This window comes from Callorhinchus milii, unplaced genomic scaffold (genome assembly GCF_018977255.1).
Source record: "Callorhinchus milii isolate IMCB2004 unplaced genomic scaffold, IMCB_Cmil_1.0 Scaffold2, whole genome shotgun sequence".
In the NCBI taxonomy this organism is placed as follows: domain Eukaryota; kingdom Metazoa; phylum Chordata; class Chondrichthyes; order Chimaeriformes; family Callorhinchidae; genus Callorhinchus; species Callorhinchus milii.
In genome coordinates this window covers 6,247,060-6,270,982 of record NW_024704743.1, presented here as the reverse complement: position 1 = coordinate 6,270,982, position 23,923 = coordinate 6,247,060, and the positions used below count along the sequence as shown (strand labels likewise).

The following is a 23,923-nucleotide window of genomic DNA, read 5'->3' as shown; positions in this document are numbered from 1 at the left end:
GTTCCAAAAGCATGGGAGCAGAAAGGCAGAAGGCTTGACTGCCGATGATGGGGCGGGTAGGACGGGGTCATAGAGTAGGCCAGAGTCCAGAGCAAGGGGCATAATCTTCAAATTAAAGCTAAGCTAATTGGGAGTAGAATCAGGAGGCAATTTTTCATTGAAAGGTAGTGGAAATCTGGTGGATGGAGGTGGATAGATGTTTATTAAGTAAGTGTAGTCCTGTAGCTCAGTGGTTAGAGCACTCGCTTTGCAAGCGAGAGACCTGGGTTTGATTCCCGGCGGGGTGAAACCTTGGGCAACTTTCCTTACTCCACAAGCCTGATAATAATCCCTCAAAAAAAACAATAATAAACTGGTCATTTCAATCCACGACTGATTGTGGGACACTGCTGTGCGAAATTGGCTGCCGTGTTTCACCCAGAAATATACAGTCAACTCATTTTACAGTCTATTCTGTGAAGCGCTTTGAGACGTCAAGAAAACGTGAAGATTATTATTAGAATTGTATTAAGGGATATGGGCAAGTTAATTGGAGTAGAGATTCAGATCAGCCGTGATCTTATAGAATGGCGTAACAGGCCCAGGGGGCTGAATGGCTTACTTCTGCTCCTATGCTCCTAGACTGCTGAACGTAGGCCGTGTCGGGTTAGCAGGTCACAGAGCTAGGGAGGTGCAAGGCCATGGAGGGCTTTGAATGCGAGGATGAGGATTTTGAACTCTACAAAATTAAAATCTGTATGAAAGCGGCAGAAAAGTTTATCTATTCTGAATGAGACAGGATTATCAAATATCATTCTCCAGCGAATGGGGAATATAATCTTGATTTGACTTGAGGAAGTGCTGTAAAATGCTGTATTATTTATGCATTATTTACAACTGAGTAAACTCATCAGGAACTTCCTCGAAAGACTTGTTCAATGGCATAGATGTTTCCCCAGAAGGAACTTGGAAACTTTCCTTTTCAAACAGTGATACCAGAGTGGACACTGTTGATTTTGGATCAAGAAATGTTACTAGTGGCACACTGACATTCTTTTCCTGGTGAATCCGATTCTGTATGGTCATTCCTATCATGGAATCAATGCCAAAACTGGAGAGAGTAGATTCTTTGGTAAAGTCTGTAGGATCTGTGTTGCTCACTTCAGACAACAAGGTTATTATATACTGTTCAGGAGGTATTGATGAATCACTGACCACCACTTTGACATTTCCTTTGCTGATCTCTTCCTGCACAATTGAATGGAAACGTCTCTTGCTTGATGGGTTTTGGGAGATATTAACATATATATTTGAGAAATCAAATTTACAGATTACTTGTTGTGGATTGTTCAGGGTCAAACAACGTTCAAAGCTTTTAATGATTTCAGAAATTTCTATTGTCAAAATCCCTTTCAACTCCAGAAATTTCTGAATGTTGTCTTTATTGAGCAGCAGCCCGAGATTCAGTGCTCCCCAGTTCACAGATTGCCCCACAAGCCCATGGTATCGCCTAAAGTGGACAAAGTAATCAAGAAATGAGTTTGCTGCAGAATAGTTAGCCTGTAGAGATGATCCAAAGAATGAAGCAACTGAGGAAAAGCACACAAAGTACTCCAGCTGGAGGCCTTGTGTTGCATAGTGAAGATTCAAGACCCCAGCAATTTTGGGAACAAGAACCTTATCAAACAATGATTTATTTAGATCTCGAAGGAGTGAATCATGTAAGACCACAGCACTGTGAAACACTCCTTTAACAGAAACCTTTGGGAAGGAGTGAAGAAAATTACTGATTGCTTTCTCGACATTTGACAGAGCTGAGATGTCACAGGCCACGCAAATGATCCTTGTCCCAATTTCATTCTGTAGTTTGCTAAATTCCTCCTGCTTCTCCTTCGATGGAGAGCTCCTTGAAAGAACAAGAATATAGCCACCGCCATGGTTGGCAATGAATTTCACAGTTTCAAAGCCAAGACCGGTAAGTCCTCCAGCAACTATATACACAGCATCACTTTTAAAGAGCTGCTTTTGTCTGCAGTGCATTGGAATCTCTGACATCCTAGTCTTGGTGGTGCTCTTCAGAACTGCAATGGAGACATCTCTGCATGTAAAGTACGACTCATTCCTGCACTCAACCATGTCTGATATTCTTTGCTGGAAGATCATTTTTGATAGATCAAAACGTTTCGTCCCTAAATACATTGTTCTCATCCATTTATAGATACGATTTGCAGATTTCATGAGATAGCCCTTTTGAAATATACTGGCTAACTGCAGAACATGAATACAGACATTGTCCTTTTCATTTTGGAGAATGTCTTGGGAAATATCAAGCATCTGCTTGTTGTCCAGGAGAACAACAATATCCGAGCAGAAGAACCATTGACATATTTTGAAATAGAGGTTTTTTCAAAAGGTGGCAATAAAACCAAAGCATCACAGTGAACTGGAATCTGTACAAGGTCATTGGAGTGTGGATAAACCTGAACTCTCCAGCCAGACTCCCTGGCTGTCAGAGACAAGACTTTACTCAAACACGAATCAGGTATCATGGAAACAATTACCAAGCGTTTCTGATGTTTGGGTTTTGGTAAGAGATTATGGAATATTTCCCATGCTATTGTGAAGTATGACACACAAGGGATCTCCTTCAGCAATGGTACTTTCTTGCTTTTGAAACAAACAACAGCAGGAAGGCTGACATTTGAAGCTGCAGGAACCGGGTAACATGCAACAATATGATCTCCCACTTTACAACTCTTCACATCACTGCCAACAGCAGTGACTGTACCACTAAAGTCCAGAGCCACGAGATTGTGCCCACCAAACACACTTTTGCTCCAGTACAACGTCTTCCCATAGTTTAGATCAGAGACACTAACTGGGAAGTAATCCGCTGAATGCATGCAAATTGCATCCAATTCAATGTGTACACTTTGTTTTGTGGGTGCACTCATTTTGTTCTCTTGAGGTTTGGCATGCAAATCCACAACATTGTAAGGATCCATGATCTGGAAAAGGACATTTCCAAAACCAGAATAAGAAGTCCCACCATTGGTATTGTCTGAGATTATAAGGGATGTTCGTGTGATCGTGGAAGCATGCAACATTCCCTGGCTGATCATTACCTCAGGGTGGGTCACCCCATCAGACAAGACTATTACATTAGCTAATGCTGCCATATCTGCATCACTGATAGAGCTGACATCAATGATCTGAAATAAAACCTCTGGAATTTCTGCATTGCATGATCTCGTCATACCCCACAGGGCAAACCCTGGAGTAATTTGATCCACTGTTTTTTCAGATGTCCTGTATGTTATTACTCTAACAGATTTTGTGCCATTTTTCCCTCGAACTAACTGAATGATCTGACGATAAATCTCACAGCAGCTACTGACCTCCTGCACCACTGCTGTGCTGGTCTGGTCAGTCAGGTTTACAGTCCCCCACAGGAAGAACACCTCCTCATAGCTATTCAGGTTGTGGGCATTGTACTTTCTCAGAAGATCCACAACTTCTGTACCAGTGAAATTGTCATATTCCTGGTAAGGAATATATGTGGACTGACTGTGCAGGAATTTCTTGAGGCTTTCAGCCACTCCATAGTTATCACCAAACACGAGTGATCTTGGGCCAGAAGCAAGATTTTTGCCCTCTTGAAGGTGAGGAATTTCTACCCAGATACTTTCATAGAACAAATCATTGATTCCTCCTCCATTGTTCACGGTTAGAAATGTGGTTCTGATATTTTTCAGTTCGGCAATGATTATGCCCTTTGTATCTGTGAAGCCCCCACAGACCTCTAGATAATCTGGAGTGATTTTACTGATCCTCAGATACATCAGCATTTCTTGTTGTAAAGGGCGATGAATAACCAAGCTCCCTACAGATGTGGGGAATCCTATGGTGGAGACTGCAGACATCATTGTTACAACAGCAGCCATTTGTAGAAAATAGTCTAAAATGATTGGGTGAAAGGAGTATTGATGAATCTGTGACATGAGCTCTTCTGGTACTCTAATGCATGTTATAGCTTCCTTCAAATTCTCTCCATAGAAGATATCCCCAAGTTGCCTAAAAACTGATCCATACTGAAAGCCTAAAGAAGAGAGTTCTTTATAGATGTCCTCTGGCTTTGCTTTCGATTTGCATCTTTGGAAAATTTGCTCAACCGAGATATTACTTTCATCAGTTACACACTCAGTGACCTGTAGTACCTCCCCTGTGGCATAAATGCCAGAAGTTGATAAAACACTAAATTTGATCAGTTTATCTTCTCTGTTGAGGTGCACTTTGAGCTCAACTGAGTTCTGGTGGATTATACAAGGATTCAGAAACTTTGCGCTGATCCGGCACAAAGTGAGTGGTATCTTTGGTTCAATACTTGCCAGGACGGAAGCCACACCAAGTTCTACATGAAAGGCACCGGGAAGTATGGGCACTCCATTGTTTTTGTGTTCAGCTACATAAGGTACTGTCAATGTTGACAAGGTGAAGTTATATTCTTGCCGTCCTTGCTTACACTAGAGAGTAGGGGGTGATGGGAAGAAACTACCTTGTCATTATCTTGCCTAAGTTCTTCAAAGTTTAATTCCTGCTTTGTGTGATCAAACACATAAGAAGGATAAACAGTGGGAAGAGTTTCACGACCAACATAGACATTTTGCCAGTTGGGATTGTACCCGAGCTCAAAGAGTTTTGATAGAACCAATAGATGAGTTTCATAATCTCTGTCTGGCTGAACTGCAGGAAAAACTCGAGTTTGATTGCCTAGGATTTCTGTGATGTATCTTTGCAAGGCCCGTCTTGGACCTATTTCTACAAATACTGCGTCTTCAGCCTCTGCAGCAGCAGCTCTTATCCCTTTTTCAAAGGCAACAGGATCTCGAATGTTCCGGGCCCAATATTTGCCTGTGAGAAAGTCATCTCCTGAAGCCACCTGACCTGTAACTGTGGAGATAATCTTTGAGCGTGCTTCTTGTTCATGTAAGTTACCTACTTTCTCTTCTACCTGCTGTATGATTGGCTCCATCAAGTGACTGTGATAAGCTGCTGGAACATCTAAAATGCGAAGGAATATATTTTTGTCACCAAATGCGGTGGATAACTCTGTATACAGTTTGTCCACTGCACCGGCATCACCTGACACTGTGCAAGAGGAGGGACTGTTGAATGCAGCAATACAGAGTCTCCCCGAATATGGAACAAGTCTGTCTGACACATTTGACACAGGCAAATTGCTAACAGCCAGCATTCTGCCTCCCGTTACTGTTGACTGCAATACACTTCTGTAGTAAATCACCTTTACAGCATCGTGCAAGGACAGTGTCCCAGCACAATGTGCTGCAGCAACCTCGCCAACAGAATGTCCAATCATAAGGTTAGCCTGGATTCCCCAAAACCCCAAAAGAGAAACCATTGCCACCTGAACAGCAAAGAGCAATGGCTGTGCTATCTCGGGTTTTGTGAAGTCATCATAGTCATTTTCAATTAAATCTATTAGATTGATGGGTGTGTGTAGTTGGAGAATTTTTTCTATCTCTTCAATCTGTGTCCTGAACACTGGCTCTGTGTGTACAAGCAGTTTACACATCCCTCTATAGGCAACACCGTTGCCACAGAACACAAATACGATCTTTGGACTTGTCTTTATCCGAGCAACATCAGTAACTGTGGCTGATTTAAGCTGCTGCTGTAGGTGATTGAGGGAAGAAACTACAAAGGCTTTTCTGTATCTATAACTTGCGTGGCTTCTTCTACAAGCAGATGTATATGCCAGACTATGGAAAGCGGTATCATCACTTTGATTTATTTGGTGACTTGTGTCTTTTATCATCATTTGAATTGATTTCTGGGAGGCAGCTGAAAGGACAAATATCTCCAGTGGTTTCTGTGCACAGTTGAGCCGGGCAAGCTGCTTGTACTGTCTCACCACTGCGTGAGCATTTGTTCCCCCAAACCCAAATGAATTGACTCCTGCCATCCTACCCATCTCCCCACGCTTTTCCCAGTTTTCCACACTAGTTGGAACACGTAGATTCAAAGCCTTTGCATTGATGCTTGAATCCTCCTCAGTGTAGTGGAGGGATGGTACAATTTTGCCATGATGCATCATCAGGAGAACTTTGATTAAACCTGCGGCTCCTGCAGCTGACTCTGTGTGACCAACATTCCCTTTGACAGAGCCTATGATGAGCGGATCAGGGTTTGATGTCCTGGACTGACCAACAATGTGTGATATGCTGCCGGCTTCTGTAGGATCACCAGCTGGAGTTCCAGTTCCATGAGCCTCCATGTACTGTATCTGGGATGGATCAACATACCTGTGGTAAATCCATTTCAACAGTTCTTCCTGCTGTGTTTGTGAGGGTCTGGTGATAGGTGTAACTGATCTTCCATCTTGATTGATAGCACTGTACACTAGGACACCCCAGATGTGATCATCGTCTTTCAGTGCCTATTAATTGGATGAAAGAATAGAATTACCGAATGTTTCAGCACAAAAGGAAGCCATTGTATGTGGGTTCCTTACTGGACCTATGCACTCTAATCCCCTTTGCCCTGCTCAGTCCTATAAACTTGAAACTTATTTTGTTCAAATAATCCAGCCATTAGCATAAAATATTCAACATTTTAACAATAATTTCTTCTTTGTTCTGGTATTATTTTGACATATTTCAAAATATGTTCTTCTGTTTGGCACTCCGAAGAGTACCCCGTCTTAAAATTTCCTTTAAGTGCTCTTAGATTCATTCCCGTGTGAATGGTTCCATATAATGCTGCTTGTTTTTGTTTTGCTATTGACTGAATGAATAACAATTGAAATTTTGTAATGCGTTTGTGAGGGTCTGGTGATAGGTATGACTGATCTGTCATCTTGATTGATAGCACTGTGCACTAATACACCCCAGATGTTATCACCTACAAATTCCTCCATGGCCTCACCCCACCCTACCTCTGCAACCTCCTAACCCCCTACCAACCCGCCCACTACCCTCCGCTCAGCCCGCTCCAGCCTGCTCCAACTCCCCCGACCCACCCGCTCCACCATTGGCGAGAAAGCCTTCAGCCACTCTACCCCCAACCGCTGGAATTCCATCCACTAATCACTCCGCCTTGCCCCCTCCTTTGCCTCATTGAAGTCCCGCTTCAAAACCCTCCTCTTTGACCATGCCATCGGTCACCCCCTTCCTCTCCCCTCCCTCTCCCTGACACCAGCTCAGGCCTGAAATGCTGCCCAGCGCCTTGGGACATCCTCCCAACATGAAAGGCACTATACAAATGTAATCTTGTTGTTGTCTTTCAATGCCTATTAAAGCAATGAATGAATAGAATTAAAGAATGTTTAGACCACCAAAGGAAGCCAATATCTTCCTATTGCTATTAGCCCCCAAATTCCTGTAGGGTCAAGGCATGATAACCTGGAAGTGCATCCTGTGTTTGAAAAGTGATTGGATGGACGAGTTCAGGAATACAATTGAATAATCGAACTGTGAACTCTAATTGGGCAATTCAGGTATCGGCAGCGCAGTAATGGTGAAAGGATATGAGACTGAGCCGTTCGCCATCAGGTCTGGAGTAAGGCAGGTCTGTCCCCTATCCTCCACCGGGATTGTCTGCTGCATCAAATCCTTTGCTCAGGCCATCAGGAGGGACGAGAGCATCAGAGTAGTCACCAACCCAGGCAGCCACAGCGAACAAGCCAAGTTCTCCCTGGAAATGGATGATGTCGCCATCTTTTGCACAGACTAAGAATTGGCCTCGAGACTGCTAGGCATTTGCAACTGTTTTGAGCAAGTCTCAGAAGCAAAGGTCAACTGCCAGAAGAGCGAGGTGATGTATTTTGGAGACTGGAAAGAATGCAGTCACATACCATTTGCAGTGAAGCCAGACTGCATCAAAGCCTCGGCATCTCGATTGAGGCTGCCGGGGAGTGCCAAAAAAGCTGGGAGGAGAGTCTAGGTGTAGCCAGGAAGAAATTGGTGATGTGGCGCCTGAGTTCACTGTCCATCACCGGAAAAAAATCTGGTGATAAAGTGTGAGGCCCTCTCGATGTTACTGTACGTGATCCAGGTCTGGCCTTTGACCAAAAACAACGCCACTGCAATCACTAGACAGGTCTTCCATCTGATTTGGGGGGGGTGGGTCTGAGGTGGATCATGTCCGCAGAGACACTCTGCACAAAACCCCGGAAGGGTGGGGGAAAAGGGGTCCCCAACATAGCCCTGATCTTCATGGCCACCTTTGTGTGTAACTTCCCGAGGCTGTTCCTGGAACCCTGCTACGATGGCACAAATGCCGTTACATGATGGGTTTCTTCCTGTAACCCGTGCTAAGAAGGGTGGGTCTGGCAGAACTGCCTCGAAACGTTCCACACAGTTGGAGCATGCCGAACCACCTCGGGGAGAGGACCGACCGAATTGGGAGGTACCCTGAGGGGACAGCCAGCTGCAAAATGCCTTGTCTCTGGCCCTGACCAACAACAATCCTGACATGGCCTGGCTGGCAAAAAAAGGAGCCCCACCCCTCAGAGCTTTCATGCTTGGTCAAGGTCTGGGCCAGTCAGCAAGTTGCCCTCGGGTTGGCTGCAGAGGCCAGGAACCATGGACCACCTCTTCCTGGAGTGTTGTTTCTCAAAGACGGTTTTGAAAAAGATGGAAAGGAGACTCTTGCAGTTCATCCCTGGGGACCCACTGTCACGGCACTTGGTGTTGTACGGCCTCTTCCTGAACACTTACTGCGAAACTAACAGTGAGTGTGCCTGGAGGATCATAGACTCGATAAAGAAGGCCCTTTGGCTGTCCTGAAACCAGATGTTCTTTTGGCAAAATGAGGGGTCAGTGAGGGAGAAGTTGAAGTCTGGCTCAACCATGGCAAAGGCCAGATGGGGCCTAACCCTGGGAGGAGCTGCTCCGGCACAAACAACACAGGACACACCCGCTGGGTAGCCCACAAGTGCACCCAAAACTGACTGAAGTAAGGGTACAGAAGGACGCTCGAGATGTAATCAGAGAATGTCCTGAAAATGTATGTACAGTAAACACGTGCTTGTATAGTGCACCTCAGGGCACCTTCCGAAAACGGCAAGTGTGCCTTATCGGGGTGTTTGCGGGCGCGCAATGGAGGTGGGGTACACAGGGGTGACTCCCGACTGTTTTAAAGGGAGCATCCCGAAAAACATGTGCACAACATATGTGCGGTGAAGGAATGTACCATAAACAACTACATCAAGTACACCTGGAGGATCATCAACTCAGTGAAAGAGGCCCTTTGGCATTCCCGAAATTTGGTGATCTTCCAGTGGAACGAGGGGATGGAGAGGGCCTGCCTCAGGATTGGGCATCCTCAGATTAGGGCCTGAGGGACACACTGAAGCTCAGCTCAACCACGGCAAAGGCCAGATGGGGCATGTCCCCAGCCAGAACCGTGCTCATGTTGGCATCACATCCCCACGTGCCAGGAACCCTACCAGTGAGAGGGAGACATCGGGCACGCTCATCGGGTAACCCACGAGCACACCCAACACTGAATAAACGTGTGTGTAACCATATAAATATACAGAGGGACTCTCGAGATGTAACAGAGTTTCTCGAAAATGTAATGTAAATGTATATGTCTGTCTGCCCCCTCCCATGAAGGGGAGAACGGCAGGGAGTGAGGTAAAGGGTCACCATCCTGTAAAAGGAGCCCAGACTAGACCACCAGTGTAACTGCTGCCCGTAGAGAAAGGAAACAGAACCCCAACAGGGACACTGCAGTGACAGGGGACTGGTATATATTATATGTGTATGGGTTTGTGTGTTTGGGAAAACGTGTGCGTATGGTGCACATCGGGGGGGCATTTGAAATCAGCAAGTGTACCTTATCAGGGTGTGTGCGAATACCCTCATGTAGTGCACACAGGGGCGATTCCTGACTGTCTTAAAATGAGCGTTGCAAATAAGAGGGGAGGGATAGGGGATAGGGAGATGAGTATAAGACCACATTTGTATCTGCACCCTGCAAAGGGCGGTAGCACCCTGAGGCAACAAAGCCTTGGTTCCTCCACCAAAGTGGAGTGTACAGAGGCCCCTGTCCCACCACAAGGGGCCGGGTCTGGTGCATCCAGTAACGGGATAATAACATTTGGCATCTTTTCTGTAATAGGTTTCATACTGCCTGAGATAAGTGCAAATATAACAAATAAATTAATATATTTTGTAAAAAAAATGACAATGGTTCTGTAGGAAACCTAGAGCAATAAATTCATGCAGTAGAGAGGATAATCTATAAATTGTAATTTGAACCTGGTTTCACACATGCAGCTCTGCAGAGAAACTAAATTATGCCCCTCGCCACCTTACACATGCAACTGGATTTCTGCCACAGTCCCTTATCCACTTCCACATCAAAATCTGATGCACATAAGTGGAAATATGGATAATCAGCATTCAACTGTACTTATGGGACTTCCTGTATAAATTCTTTTAGAAATATTCTACCTTTGCCAGTGGTTTCAACAGAAGAATTCCACATCCTTCTCCTCTCCCATACCCGTTAGCTTTCTTAGAAAATGGTTTGCACATTCCATCTGGAGAGATCATCTTTGCTTTACTGAGTGCTACATTGACACGTGGTTCAATGATGCAGCTCACTCCTCCACAAACAGCCATCTCACAGTCACCTGAAAGAGCAAGGTGGGAATTTTAACCAGTGACTCTACATAAACAGTGCCAGCTAAATAACAGTGCTTTAGAGCGTTAATATGGATTATTATAAGATAATGATTTCTGCAATACGATAGAGGCATGGCTTTCTTCTGCTGTTTGTACATTTGTCACATTAGCATAGAGATAACTCACCTATAATTTGAGGTGCTGAAGCTTTATATAAAAACAATTACCTTCCGGTTACCCTCTGTAGGTGGCTGTATTTACCTGTCCCTACCAGTTACCTCCCATGATGCTGTAAACTGTGCTTCATGATGTGTGTACAATGTATTGATGCAACCACAAAGGTGGTTTCTGGTACCTTGTTTGATGGCCTGAGAAGCGTAGTGTAGAGCGACCAGAGATGAAGAGCACGCTGTGTCTATAGCCAGTGATGGTCCAGTAAAGTTGAAGGTGAACGAAATCCTATTTGCAGCTATGCTCATTGCTGTACCAGTGCCATTATAATGGCTGATTCTGTTGGCTGAATTATTCATTATCGCTTCAAAGTCTCGATTCATGAGCCCTAAAGAAAAGGAAAGACACTGAAACTGTTCTTTTGGAGTGATAACTTTAGTCTATTCTGAGACAATATTGAGTGAGATGTATTAGTGAATAGAAGAGTAGAATCATTTACATTTATGGCACAAAAGAAGGCCATTGTGTCTGTGCCGGCTCCCTCAAGAGCAATCCTTTCAGTCCCATTTGCCTGCGCTTCCCCCATAACTTTGCAACTGACTTTTTAAGATATTTGTCTAATTTCCTCTTGAAGGCCAATATGGATTGTGCTATGGGCAGAATTGTATCAGTTCCTAACAACTCAAAAAACTTTCTCCTCAATTCCCCATTTGCTCATTTAATATCTTATATTGACGCTTTGAGATGTCTCAACGACATGATAAGGCGCTATATCAAATGCAAGGATTATTTTTTTAATGATTTCTCCCTATTGACTATCAATCATCCGGATGAAGTTCCCCACCTGCTGCCTTGAGCCCCTCTCCACCCAGCTGCTGGTCACTCAACTCCCCCACCTCTCCAAACTGCTCGCCGATACTGTTAACCAGTCTCTCTCCTCAGGCTCTGTTCCACTCCCTTAAAAGCGCTGTATTCACACCCCTCCTCAAAAACCCACCCTTAATCCCTATAATCTCTCACACTATCATCCCACTGTGGAGTCCTGTATCTCAGTGGTTGGAGCACCCGCCTTGCAAGCGAGAGAACTGGGTTCTATTCTCGTCAAGACAAAATGTTGGGTAAGTTTCCTTACTCCACACGCCTGTTTACCAAGCAGCAAATAGGAACCCAGTTGTTAGCCGATTGGCAGATCACATTTCTGGGGATAATAATCCCTTAAGAAAACATAACATGTAGGAGCAGTAGTAGATCATTTGGCCTTTCGAGCCTGTCCCGCCATTCAATCATGGCAGATCTTCTAATCTAACTCAGCTAACCTGACCCTGCCTTATCCCCATATCCCTTAATCCCTTTTGCAATAAGAAACATATCTATCTCAGTCTTGAATATGTTCAAGGACTGAGCGTCAACAGGCTTTGGGGTAGCGAGTTCCATATATTCACCACCCTTTGAGTGAAGAAGTTCTTCCTCAACTCAGTGTGAAAGGGCTGGCCTCTGATTTTAAGGTTGTGACCCCTGGTTTTAGTTTCTCCAACCAGGGGAAACAATCTCTCACTATCTACTCTATCATGCCCTTTGATGATCTTATAGGTTTCTATAAGATTCCCTCTAATTCTTCTATATTCTAGAGAGTATAGGCCCAAATTGGTCAGCTTATCCTCATAACTCATCCCCTTCATCCCTGGTACATCCTTCCTTAAATAAGGAGACCAAAACTACACACAGTATTTCAGGTGTGGTCTCACCAGGGCCCTATACAGTTGCAGCAAGACTTCCCTGCTCTTATACTCTAATCCTTTCAAAATGAATACTAACATATCGTTAGCCATTCTAATTGCTTGCTGCACCTCCACTAGTCACATCCCACCAATCTGAAAAAGACCCATTTATTCCTACTCTTTGTTTCCTACCCATTAACCATTCTCCAAACCACATAAATATGCTCCCCCCAATTCCATGGGCCCCTATCTTTTGAACTAACCTTTTAAGCGGCACCTTATCAAATGCCTTCTGGAAGTCCAAATGGACCACATCCACTGATTCGCCCTTTTGACTTGGCCTAATTATATTGTGCTCCTCTAAATACCACACTACCACATCCTTAATCAATGATTCCAAATTTTTTCCTGATGTTAGACTAACTGGCCTATAGGTCCCATCTTTTCCTTTCCACCTTTTTTAAAGAGTAGTGTGACATTTACGATCTTCCAACCCATGGGGACTGTTCCAGAATCCAAGGAATTTTGGAAGATTTTGGAATATTTAACTCCCACCCTTGATCTCCTTGTAATCATGTTTCAGTGATGGCTACTAGATCGTACCCATACATAGAAAACAAACCAATAATAATTTGGTCACTCAATCCACAACTGATTGTGGGACATTGCTGTGCACAATCGGCTGCCATATTTTGCCCACAAATATACAGTTAATTCACCTTACAGTATATTCTGTGAAGCGCTTTGAGACGTCTAGAAGATGTGAAAAGCATTATATCGAATGCAAGGGTTATTATTATTATTTATCAAACTGCTCAGAATTTTAAATACCTCGATCAGATCACCCCACACCATTTTGTGTTCCAGCAGAAAAGTCTCAGTTCCTCCAGTCTCTGCTCATAGAACGAACCATTCATCTCCAGTATCATACTGGTATTTCTCCTCTCTACTCTGTTTATTCCCTTGATGTCTTTCCTAAAATGATGTGACCAATACTGAACACAATATTCTATTTATTGTCTAACTAACGCTTTAAAAAGTTATCATTACCTCTTTGCTTTTATATTCTGTAGCTCTGTTTATAAAGCCTAAGAATCAATTAGCTTTTTTGAAAGCTTTGTCCACCAGGGCATTGCCGTGTGCAGATTGGCTGCCACATTTGCCTATAAAATACAGTCACAACACATTACAATAAATCTTCACAAATCTTGTGAAGCTTTTTGCAATTTCCTCCCGACATACAAATACAACAATTATTATTGTTATTCTCATCAAGTTCACCAAAAATCTATTCCATCATAAAGTTAACCCACAAACTCCCTTGGGCCAACAACCAAATGTGGTCCCCATCATCATTTTAATTGAGGCCCAGCAATTAGGTGATGATGAATTATGATAAATATTTCATGAACTGACAAAATCACATGTGGTTCCAAAATTGGCTATTATGTTGGGCAGCGGGCACCTACTCACCAATAAAAACTCCTGTTTTACTCCCACTGAGATCCTCCTTGGGCATCCCTGCATTTTCGAGCGCTTTGTACGTGCACTCCAAGAGAAGCTTGTGTTGTGGATCCATGCAGTTGGCTTCTGTTTCATTTATGCCAAACAACTTATAATCAAATAAATTGAACCTATTAATTGCAAAGAAATATGAAAGTTTGTGTTAGGCATATATAGATGCATTAACATTATTATTTTTTAAGGGGCCTGAGGTTCAACATTTAATATTTTATTTAAACATTTTGTATGTAGCTTGAGCTCAAGCTGTCAGAGAACACTTCTTAGTCCAGGGCACACAAAGCATCCTGGAGTTCCCACATGGCACACATTATGAATGCAACCAGTCTCAGCTGCCCTGCCATATTCCCAGACATGTTTTATATTGTTTTAATATGAATATTACATAATTATGCACCTCTTTACCCCTTTACACCAAATTCCCACTCGCACCAAATTCCTTAACAGATTCTCACTCTGTTCCTTCCTCATTCTGCTAGGCTTTCTGCTCAAGTGAAACACTTACAAGTCTTCTCCTTTATATAGGACTCAAACTAAAAGACCCAGTTTCAACTGGTCAGCAGATTTTTTATTCCCCAACACCTAGCCTATGATTAATTGCAAATCGCCTTGTTTGCTTGCTTACATATAAGGTTGTCTCAACCTCACAATAGATTTTCCACTCTTCTGCTGAGTGAAAGAGTTCACTCTTGCTCTCTGGTATCTCTCTTGCTGAAGAATTCCCACTATCATCAAATTCCTTAACAGAATTCTCACTCTGTTCCAACTCCCTCAGTTCCCTCCTCACCTGCTGGGCTCTCTGCTCATGTGACAAACATGAGACAAGTTGCATAGCATAATATGTATGAGCAGGAGTAGGCCATTCATCCCTTCGAGCCTGCCACGCCATTCAATTATGGCTGATCTTCTAATGTAATTCCAGCTAATAACCTAATCCTGCCTTATTTCTATATCCCTTAATCCCTTTTGCAATAAGAAATATATCTATCTCAGTCTTCAATATGTTCAAGGACTGAGCGTCAACAGCTCTTTGGGGTAGCGCGTTCTATACATTGCGTTCTAGAAATTCTTGGAAGTAGTTATAATGTAAAATTGATCAGATAACTCATCCTATAAGATGGCATGTTGGAATGCAGAGGCCTCCGGCTCTATCCTGTGGCTGGCGTGGGCGCTCAGAGGACATTGGGTATGGATGCTCAGATGCTTCTCAGAAGTCTATTGGAGGGCCGAGACCTCTATTAATACCACTGATAGTTGTAGTCATGGCTTCCTGCCACGTCTCCTGTCGTATTCTGTGACAGGATAGAGCGGGAGGCAACAGAACAGCCATCCAATGCAACCAGGGGGGTGTGAAGGGATTTATAGTTCAGATTGAGAACCTTGAACTCAATCCGTTGAGAGCCAGGAGAGACTGGGTTAATGAACGCTATGGAGTTTGGTGCAGGTGAGGATGTGGGCAGCGGTGTTTTGGATGAGAGTATCCACTCACACAAAAAAGTACTTGTTTTGCAGCAACAAATATTACTATTCTGAATCAATTTAAAAGATGTAGTTTGTAAGAATGCTGTGCATTACCCTTCAATGAGAGACGCTCGCTTTGTGCGCATTTTTCCAGGCTTGTTGTCATCGGGATCATGCCAGAATTGTGTATCAAAACGATCTGGTGGGATATCCACAACGCAGTTTCTTCCCTCATGAAGAACTTTCCAGAAGTTTTCAATGCCTTCCCCTGTACAGACGACAACAGAATAAAGCTCTTCCATTCTTAGAAATCATTCTGGAATGTATGTCATAATGTTAGTAAATGTGTATTGATACCACTGAGGTTTGTAAATGGTTTGTAGCTCCAGAACTCCCTCACTCTACCCTTCTATCTGGCCCCTCTCTATCTGTCTTCAAATCCTGCCTAACATCCTACCTCTTTGACCAAACCAATGGTCACCTCCCCTTCTTTCCCTCATTTGTTTAGCATCTTTGGGAATCGTTCTGAGATATTATGAAAATAATAATAATAAGAGCCCTTTATGAATGCAAGTTCTTGTTGTTACACCAGATACGGCTCCTGGAGAAGCGAGAGCGCAAGCTTTCCTTCTTCTTTTGTGAGCCTGGACAGTAACTGGTAGCAGCTGTTCAACTATAGGGTTAGCCCCACCTGAGCCTGACACAACCTAAATGCAATGCTGGAGGAGTTTTCATTGTGGGAGGTGCCATGCTTTGGATGAGACGTTAAACCGAGATAATGTCTGCCTGCTCAGGTGGAAGGATCCCAAGGCACGATTCGAAAAAGAGACTGGAGTTTCTTCCGGTTTCTTGGTCAACAATTCCCAGATAAAATAATTGATCATTCACTTGATGGTTGTTTGCAGGATATTGCCATTCACAAATTGTCAAAATGGATTGTTGTTTCAGAGCCACCAGAGACACAATGAGCTGTATCCCATTGTCGAGACATCTCAAAGTGCTTCACAGAATGTGATGTGTAGTGACTGTTTGAAATGTGCTAACTATATTTTGTAGGCAATGTCCCACAAACAGCCATGAAGTGAATGACCAATTGTCGGTCAGTACACCAGAAGAAACTTACAATTTACAATTTGATATTTGCAATATCAGGTTTTATTGGGAATTTAGAAAACAAACTTAGTGAAATTTGTAGGAATCTCACAATTCAATATTCGCAAATGAAAGTTTCAATTAACCCACAACCAATCTCTGGGTTGAAATTATGGCATATTGGACCCCATTCTCACTAACTGTAGCATTCTTATCACTGCCCCAGTTGAAAATGAATGTTCTTACAGACGCTAAAAGTTCCTGCTAGATTCCATGTGGTTTTATTATTTATCATCATAACATCATTCTTTTCATCATTTTTATTATTGTTAAATCTTAAATTCCTACCTCCAGGAAAATTGCATCCAATTCCAACAATAGCTATTTCTTCGTTGTTTTCATCCATTTTGTATTTTTTGCTGTTGACACCTATTGCAAACTAATGAAGAGAATCATAACACAAAAAGGAATCAAATATTTTAGGGTAAGTATACCAGGCTGAGCTCGGTTCAATCATTACAGCAATATTTAGGCAACACTTTTCACAAGCCACAACATTTTTTACACCTGTGCCATATTCCTGTAAAATCTTCTAGATTCACAGTGTGAATGCAGACAATGCTGCGAGAGAAAGCATTTGTTTAAAGCCCACACATCCCAACAGTTTGCCATTGCAGAATGTTTTGCAGCATAAACATTATACCAAAAAAATCTGAATTCTCTATGTGCCTCAGTCCAGTCCTTTATTTCCCAGCGCTGTTGCTGAAGGCAGTCAGGACGCAATGCCTCAATATAAACAGGGAGCGGCATTTCCCTTCACATCGAGAGGTGGTGTTCAGGGAACTAACAGAAGCAGCGACAACATCAGGACAAATCTGAACAATTCCCACCACCAGAACCATAGCTCTCAACATATGTAGGTGGAGAGCACAGCCATACACTTCATATAGAGACGGGCAGTGGGAGCTCCAATGGGAGTACATTTAACCTGGAGAGTGCTCAGTTGTCTTGCAAGTTCGATTCCTGGTGGGGCGAAATCTTTGGCCAGTTTCCTTACTCCACACTCCTGATAATAATCCCTCAAGAAAAAAATCAATAATAATTTGGTCACTCAATCCACAACTGTTTGTGGGACACTGCTGTGCGCAATTGGCTGCACACTATTAGAGACCATGTGTGTGTTAAATCACCAAGAGTTCAGCAGTTAACTCCTTTGGCTCCTATTTTACGAGACAATAAGTTCCGTTGATTCTTACCTACTAACCGTTCAAACGCCTGGAGTTTCAGCTGCATTCAAAAATCATGCAAATTACTTGTCTGTGACCTCTGCCACCAATAAGTTTCTAAAGGATTCTCATAAGCAAAATCTTCTGTTAGAAATAGATGTTACAATTATAAACCAGTGTATGTTGTAAAATTCTCAGTTTCTATGAAACTCACTATACTGAGTAAAAATAACTCTTAACTTGGATTCATGTTCATTTAAAAATATATATAATTTGGAACATAATTTAGATTCAAATACAGTTATACTCATGTCTAAAGCTCAAATTATTTTTGCAATCATATTTGCTATTGATTCCTGAACAACATGCACATAATCTTAAATCAAGTCAATAAAGTTCATGAACAAATGAAGTACAACACAATTTTCATTACATTGAGCCTTTCACATTAATATAAAAGTTTTGGCTGGGCTTCTGAGATGAAGAAAAATAAACATGAAACTGTATCAATGATCATTGCAAACCAGATAGTATTTTGAGATGTCAATATCATTTTACTGTTTTCATCAAAGCTTCATTTCTTTTTAAAAACAAAACCAAAAGTGATTTTAATTTATGAAGATAAAATGCAAGAAAGTATTAAGCTAAACGATGGTAGTACATTGCAGACACACAGTCCCTTCACACATAAAATTCACAATGACAGCAACAGAAAGCGATCCAAAACGCTCCATGTGTAAGTTTAACATAATGTTTGAAATAAAGTGCAAAATTGCCATGAAGGAACTTACTCCATGCAAATATTTTCCATCAACCAGCTCCTTGAAAAAATTCTGAATAAAGTTATTACTGATTTGGTTTTTAAAGCTCTTACCTCATATTCTATTCTATCTCTGATTTTGCTGTCTGTCTTTGTCATAAGCATGAACTGGTTTCTTTTATACTATTCCACAAATACCTATGTATGATCAGCATAATACCAACGACGATAAGGAAGTATGTAATTCTTGGAATAATTAATTTGGATCATTCAACTTATAATGCCTCCTGCCTGTAATAGCTTACATATTAAAAACATTTCCACCTATGAGCTGAACAACACTTGCAAATCGGTTTTATACCGCCCTATCAATGGTACCAGGTGCTGTTGGGTTGCAAATGTTGCCCTTGAACATAATTACAATGATAATAAAACTAATCTTTGAATCTGATAAAGCGCCTTGTCACGTCTTCTAGACATCTCAAAGTGCTTCACAGAATATACTGTGAAGTTAATCAACTGTATATTTTCTGGGTGCAAAATTGTGGCAGCCAACTGCACGAAAGTGTGGATGAGGGTCTTGCCAACCTGAGGGAAGAGGTAGTGGCAGAGGTGGGCAATGTCGACATTCAACTGGAGGAAATTATCTCTCATTCAGGACTTGATGGCCCATCCATTCCCCCCCCCCATACTTCTTCGACCCTATCTCTCCCTCCTCCTTCACCGCGACTGTTCGCAAACTCAAACCCTCAATCCCATCCCACCTCTCTCCTCATCTCCCAGCTCCAACTTCTGGCCTCTCTCCTGTCCAAAGTCATTAACCTCTCCTTGTCCACCGATTCAGTTCCCACTCCCCTAAAAACAGCCGTCATCACCCCCATCCTGAAAAAACCTTCCCTGGACCCATCCCTCCTCTCCAGCTACCACCTCATCTCTAACCTCCCATTCCTCTCCAAGGTCCTGGAACGAGTCGTCGCTTCCCAGCTCCACTCCTTTCTTTCTCGCCATTCCCTCTTTGAACCCTTCCAATATGGCTTCCGAGCTGCCCATAGCACGGAAACAGCCCTGGTCAAAGTCACTAATGATATTATGAACATCTGTGATCAGGGCTCCCTCTGCCTCCTTGTCCTCCTTGACCTCTCTGCCGCCTTCGACACTGTCAACCACTCCATCCTTATATACCGCCTCTCCTCTTTACTTAATCTTCATGGACCTGCCCTTGCCTGGTTCGATTCCTATCTCTCTCACCATCTCACTTTTTTGCCTCTAACAGTTTCTCCTCCAGCCCCCGCACTGTCACATCTGGCGTCCCCCAGTGCTCTGTCCTTGGACCTCTCCTCTTTAATATCTACATGCTCCCCCTTGGTGACATCATCCGCAGACATGAGGTCAACTTCCATATATATGCAGATGACACCCAACTCTATCTTTCTGCCTCCACCCTCAACTCCAGGACCACTGCTGTCCTGACGGACTGCCTGTCGGACATCAAGTCCTGGATGAGGGCAAATTTCCTACAGTTGATTGTGAACAAGACTGAGGCCCTCCTGATTGGCTCGAGCCAGCACCTCAGCACCTCAGGCTCTGGTCACATCAATCTCCATGGTTGCACACTACAACTCACCAGCCAGTCAGGAACCGAGGTGTCTTGTTCGACCCTCAACTGTCTTTTCTTCCCCACATCCAAGCCATGACCCGCTCTACCTTCCCTCACCTCCATAACATCACCCGAGTCCGCCACTACCTCACCCCTCAGGCCGCTGAAACTCTTGCCTTGTCTTCCATCACCTCCAGGCTCGACTATGTCGGCCTTCCCAACTCCTCCCTCCACAGGCTGCAGATAATCCAGAACTCTGCAGCTCATGTCCTTACGTACAAAGCCCTCCATGTCCTCGCCCCACCCCATCTCTATGATCTCTTAACACCCTACCCACCTGCCCGCTTCCTCCGTTCAGCCGGCTCTGGCTTGCTCCACGTCCTCTGACCCACCCGCCCCACCATCGGCGGGAGAGCCTTCAGCCACTCTGCCCCCAACCTCTGAAATTCCATCCCCCAAACACTCCGCCTCGCCCCCTCCTTAGCCTCCTTTAAGTCCCGCCTCAAAACCCTCCTCTTTGACCATGCCATCAGCCACCCTCCCTTCCCCTCCCCTCCCCTCCCTTCTTCCCCACTGACCCCAGCTCAGATCTGAAATGCTGTACACCGTCCAACACCTTGGGACGTCCTCCTGACGTGAAAGGCTCTATACAAATGTAATCGTGTCGTTGTTGTTGTAGATGTCTCAAAGCACTTCACAGAATATACTGTGAAGTGAATTGACTGTATATTTTTTTGGGTGAAAAAACGCCTGGAAAAACAATCTAGATATCTACCAACAACCAGGTTCTTACTTACTGCAAGATAAAACAGGCACATGCAGAGTAAGGAAACTTGCTTGAACCTGCCCAAGAATCGAACCCAGGTCCTCTGGCTTGCGAGGCGAGTTCTCTGACCAACATGCTACAGGACTCCACGTCAATTGTAAATCCACTTCATATTCTGATATATTTACATTGCAAGCCTGACTGATAATGCACAAAGTTGGTGAAAACTGATGCCAATCAAGTATTGGAGTGATAAAGAGTGTTTTGTGTGTGTGAAATCTTTCAATTTCTTGTGTTAAGACATCCTGGTTTATTATTCTTGCTTAGTGTAGTCTGGTGTAGCAACAGTCAATATGATTTTTCCACGGAAGGATAATAATTATCAGTAATCTTGTATTTGTACAGGGTGTGATGTTCACCGGGTAAGATGTCTCAGTTGAACATTAGTTCACAAACCGGAGGCACAGAGTCAGGGATCTGCCTTCAGTCGAATGACACACTTCCTGTACAGGTGTTATTTTACACATCAATGTATTGGCTTTAATCCGAGAGAGCTTCAGTCTGCTGACTGCCCAGTGTAGACCATGGCTCGGTGTCACACTGACTGTCTGGAGAAACCTCTCTGTAAAGTTTTCGGGAAGTTGGGAGCCCTCGTTGGGCGATATCCATGGTGGTTTTTGGTGATTCCTCTGATCATTTCTGTAGCTCTCGGTGCAGGGTTTTATTTCTTTGAGCAAAATGAAGCGAATGACATAGAGGAGCAGTTCAACAACAACAACAACAACAAGATTCCATTTATAAAGCGCCTTTCACGTCAGGAGGACGTCCCAAGGCGCTGCACAGTTGGGTCATGACCCGAGCAGGGGGGAAATGGTGAGGGGAGGGAAGGGAGGGAGCGAGGAGGGGGGAAATGGTCAGGGTGAGGGGAGGGAAGGGAGGGAGCGAGGAGGGGGGAAGTGGTCAGGGTGAGGGGAGGGAAGGGAGGGAGCGAGGAAGGGGAAGAGAGTCGAGAGGGGAGCTGAAGGCACGGTCAAAGAGAAAGGTTTTCAGACCGGTCAGGCAAAGTCTGAGAGAGAGTTTATTATGAAACACTTTCCAACTCATGATTCTCTGCCCTTCTCGGCGCCGAGGCTCTACACAGAGGGGACCTTTGCTTCTTTCATCGCTGTTGCTAAAGGTGGCAGCGTCCTCACAGAGGCAGCATTTAAAGAGATTCTGCAGCTCGATGGGGAAGTTAAAGGGTTTGTTGTTGATAAGAATAACTATTCCAGTCTTTGTGCCAAAGCAGGAGATTCCTGCTTCTCCAATGTAATGTTAGACTGTATACAGTACGATGCTGGTCTAGTGGAGAGCTTTAAATTTACTTATCCCGTCCAGAATAGCACAGAATGTAGTGGTTTCATTGGTTTGTCTGTGGGGGGAGTGAAGTTAGAGGGAAGTTATATTAAAACAGCTTCTGCCGTTAGACTTGATTATTATTTACGAGATGACGACGCAGCAGAAAATGTAGTTAACGAGTGGTGGCTGAAGAAGTTTGTTGAAGATTTTCAAAGCAAATCGACAAATCTGCAGTATATTCAGGTCAGTGACAACAACGACATGTCTCAGTGCACACGTTACTCATTGCAATTGCTTGTTGACAATCCTCTGCATCTACAGTCACCTCAGTCTTTGCTCCTCGTTTCGTGTTTAAATCTACAGTCAGTAAATATACTCAGTTGTCAGACAGACAGTTGTCACTTGCTGTGTGTCTTACTCCTCATGTGGAGCTTAACCAGACCAAGTGTTTGATAAGGAAATAGCTGACACATACTGGAATTAATTTGGAATTAGTGACTGCTCTATTCCTCCAAGTCGTGTCGCTCAGTGGTTCGAGCTCTCGTCTCGCAAGCGAAGACCCCTGGGTTCAATTCCAGGCAGGAGGCGAAACCTTGGGCAAGTTTCCTTACTCCACACGCCTAATAATAATAATAATCCCTCCAAAAAACAAAACAATAATAAACTGGTCATTTTCAATTCACGACTGTCTGTGGGATACTGCTGTGCGCAATTGGCTGCCATGTTTCACCCACAAATATACGGTCAATTCACTTTACAGTAATATTAATAATCCTTGCATTTGATATCGCGCTTTTCACGTCGGGAGGACGTCCCAAAGCGCTTCACAGAACACACTGTAAAGTGAATTGACTGTATATTTGTGGGCGAACGCGGCAGCCAATTGGCACAGCAATGTCCCACAAACAGTCGTAGATTGAAAATGACCAATTTATTATTGTTTTTGATTTTGGAGGGATTATTATTAGGCTCTGTGTGGAGTAAGGAAACTTGCCCAAGGTTTCGCCCTCTGCCTGGAATTGAACTCAGGTCTCTCGCTTGCAAAGCGAGTGCTCTAACCACTGAGCTACAGGACTCCAGTAGCTAAACAACTGAGGGGACTATGTACCACTCAGTTGCCAAACAGTTGCCAGACTCCAGTAGCCAAACAACTGAGGGGACTATGCTCGGCTACTGAGGGGTACATAGTCAAATCAGTTGATGCACCTTGGCATTCTGCTGGACTCGTGAATGCATAATGACTCAGTACCTGATGGCAGAAGCTCCAGGATGCTACTCCGCATGAACGGCGCTATATAAATGCAAGTTGTTGTTGTTGATGGACAAACAACATGAGGATTCCGTGTGCCTATTTTCTCCAGGGAACACACTTCACGTTTCCTGAGCCAGTACCCTGCAATACCAGGGTAAAGGAGGCAAAGATGCCTAATTCGGTTTCTGAAGGCAAACCAGCCCAGATTCCACTGGTTTGCTCGCTACCTCTTGAATAGCTCTTTCCTATTGTGTGGTTGCTAGTTAATGGAGGACCATTTATCTCACTAACGAGACAGGGCACCTCACAAGGCCAAGCTGTGATTGCCTGCGTTGCTTCCCACTTCCAGGAAGTTTATGGGGAATACGTACACCTCTCCCGACAAAT

General features: G+C 43.7%; 1 protein-coding gene across 1 annotated transcript; it reads right to left on the bottom strand.

Annotated features, from left to right (window-relative positions):
* Positions 1-474: 474 nt before the first annotated feature.
* LOC103183643 lies at positions 475-15,807 on the bottom strand. Its single transcript, XM_042332590.1, is given in 8 exon segments — positions 475-2,342; positions 2,345-4,453; positions 4,979-5,040; positions 6,303-6,436; positions 10,461-10,642; positions 10,990-11,193; positions 13,997-14,157; positions 15,620-15,807. Coding segments are annotated over 8 exon segments (4,512 nt in total). The 3' UTR covers positions 475-870.
* Positions 15,808-23,923: the final 8,116 nt, after the last annotated feature.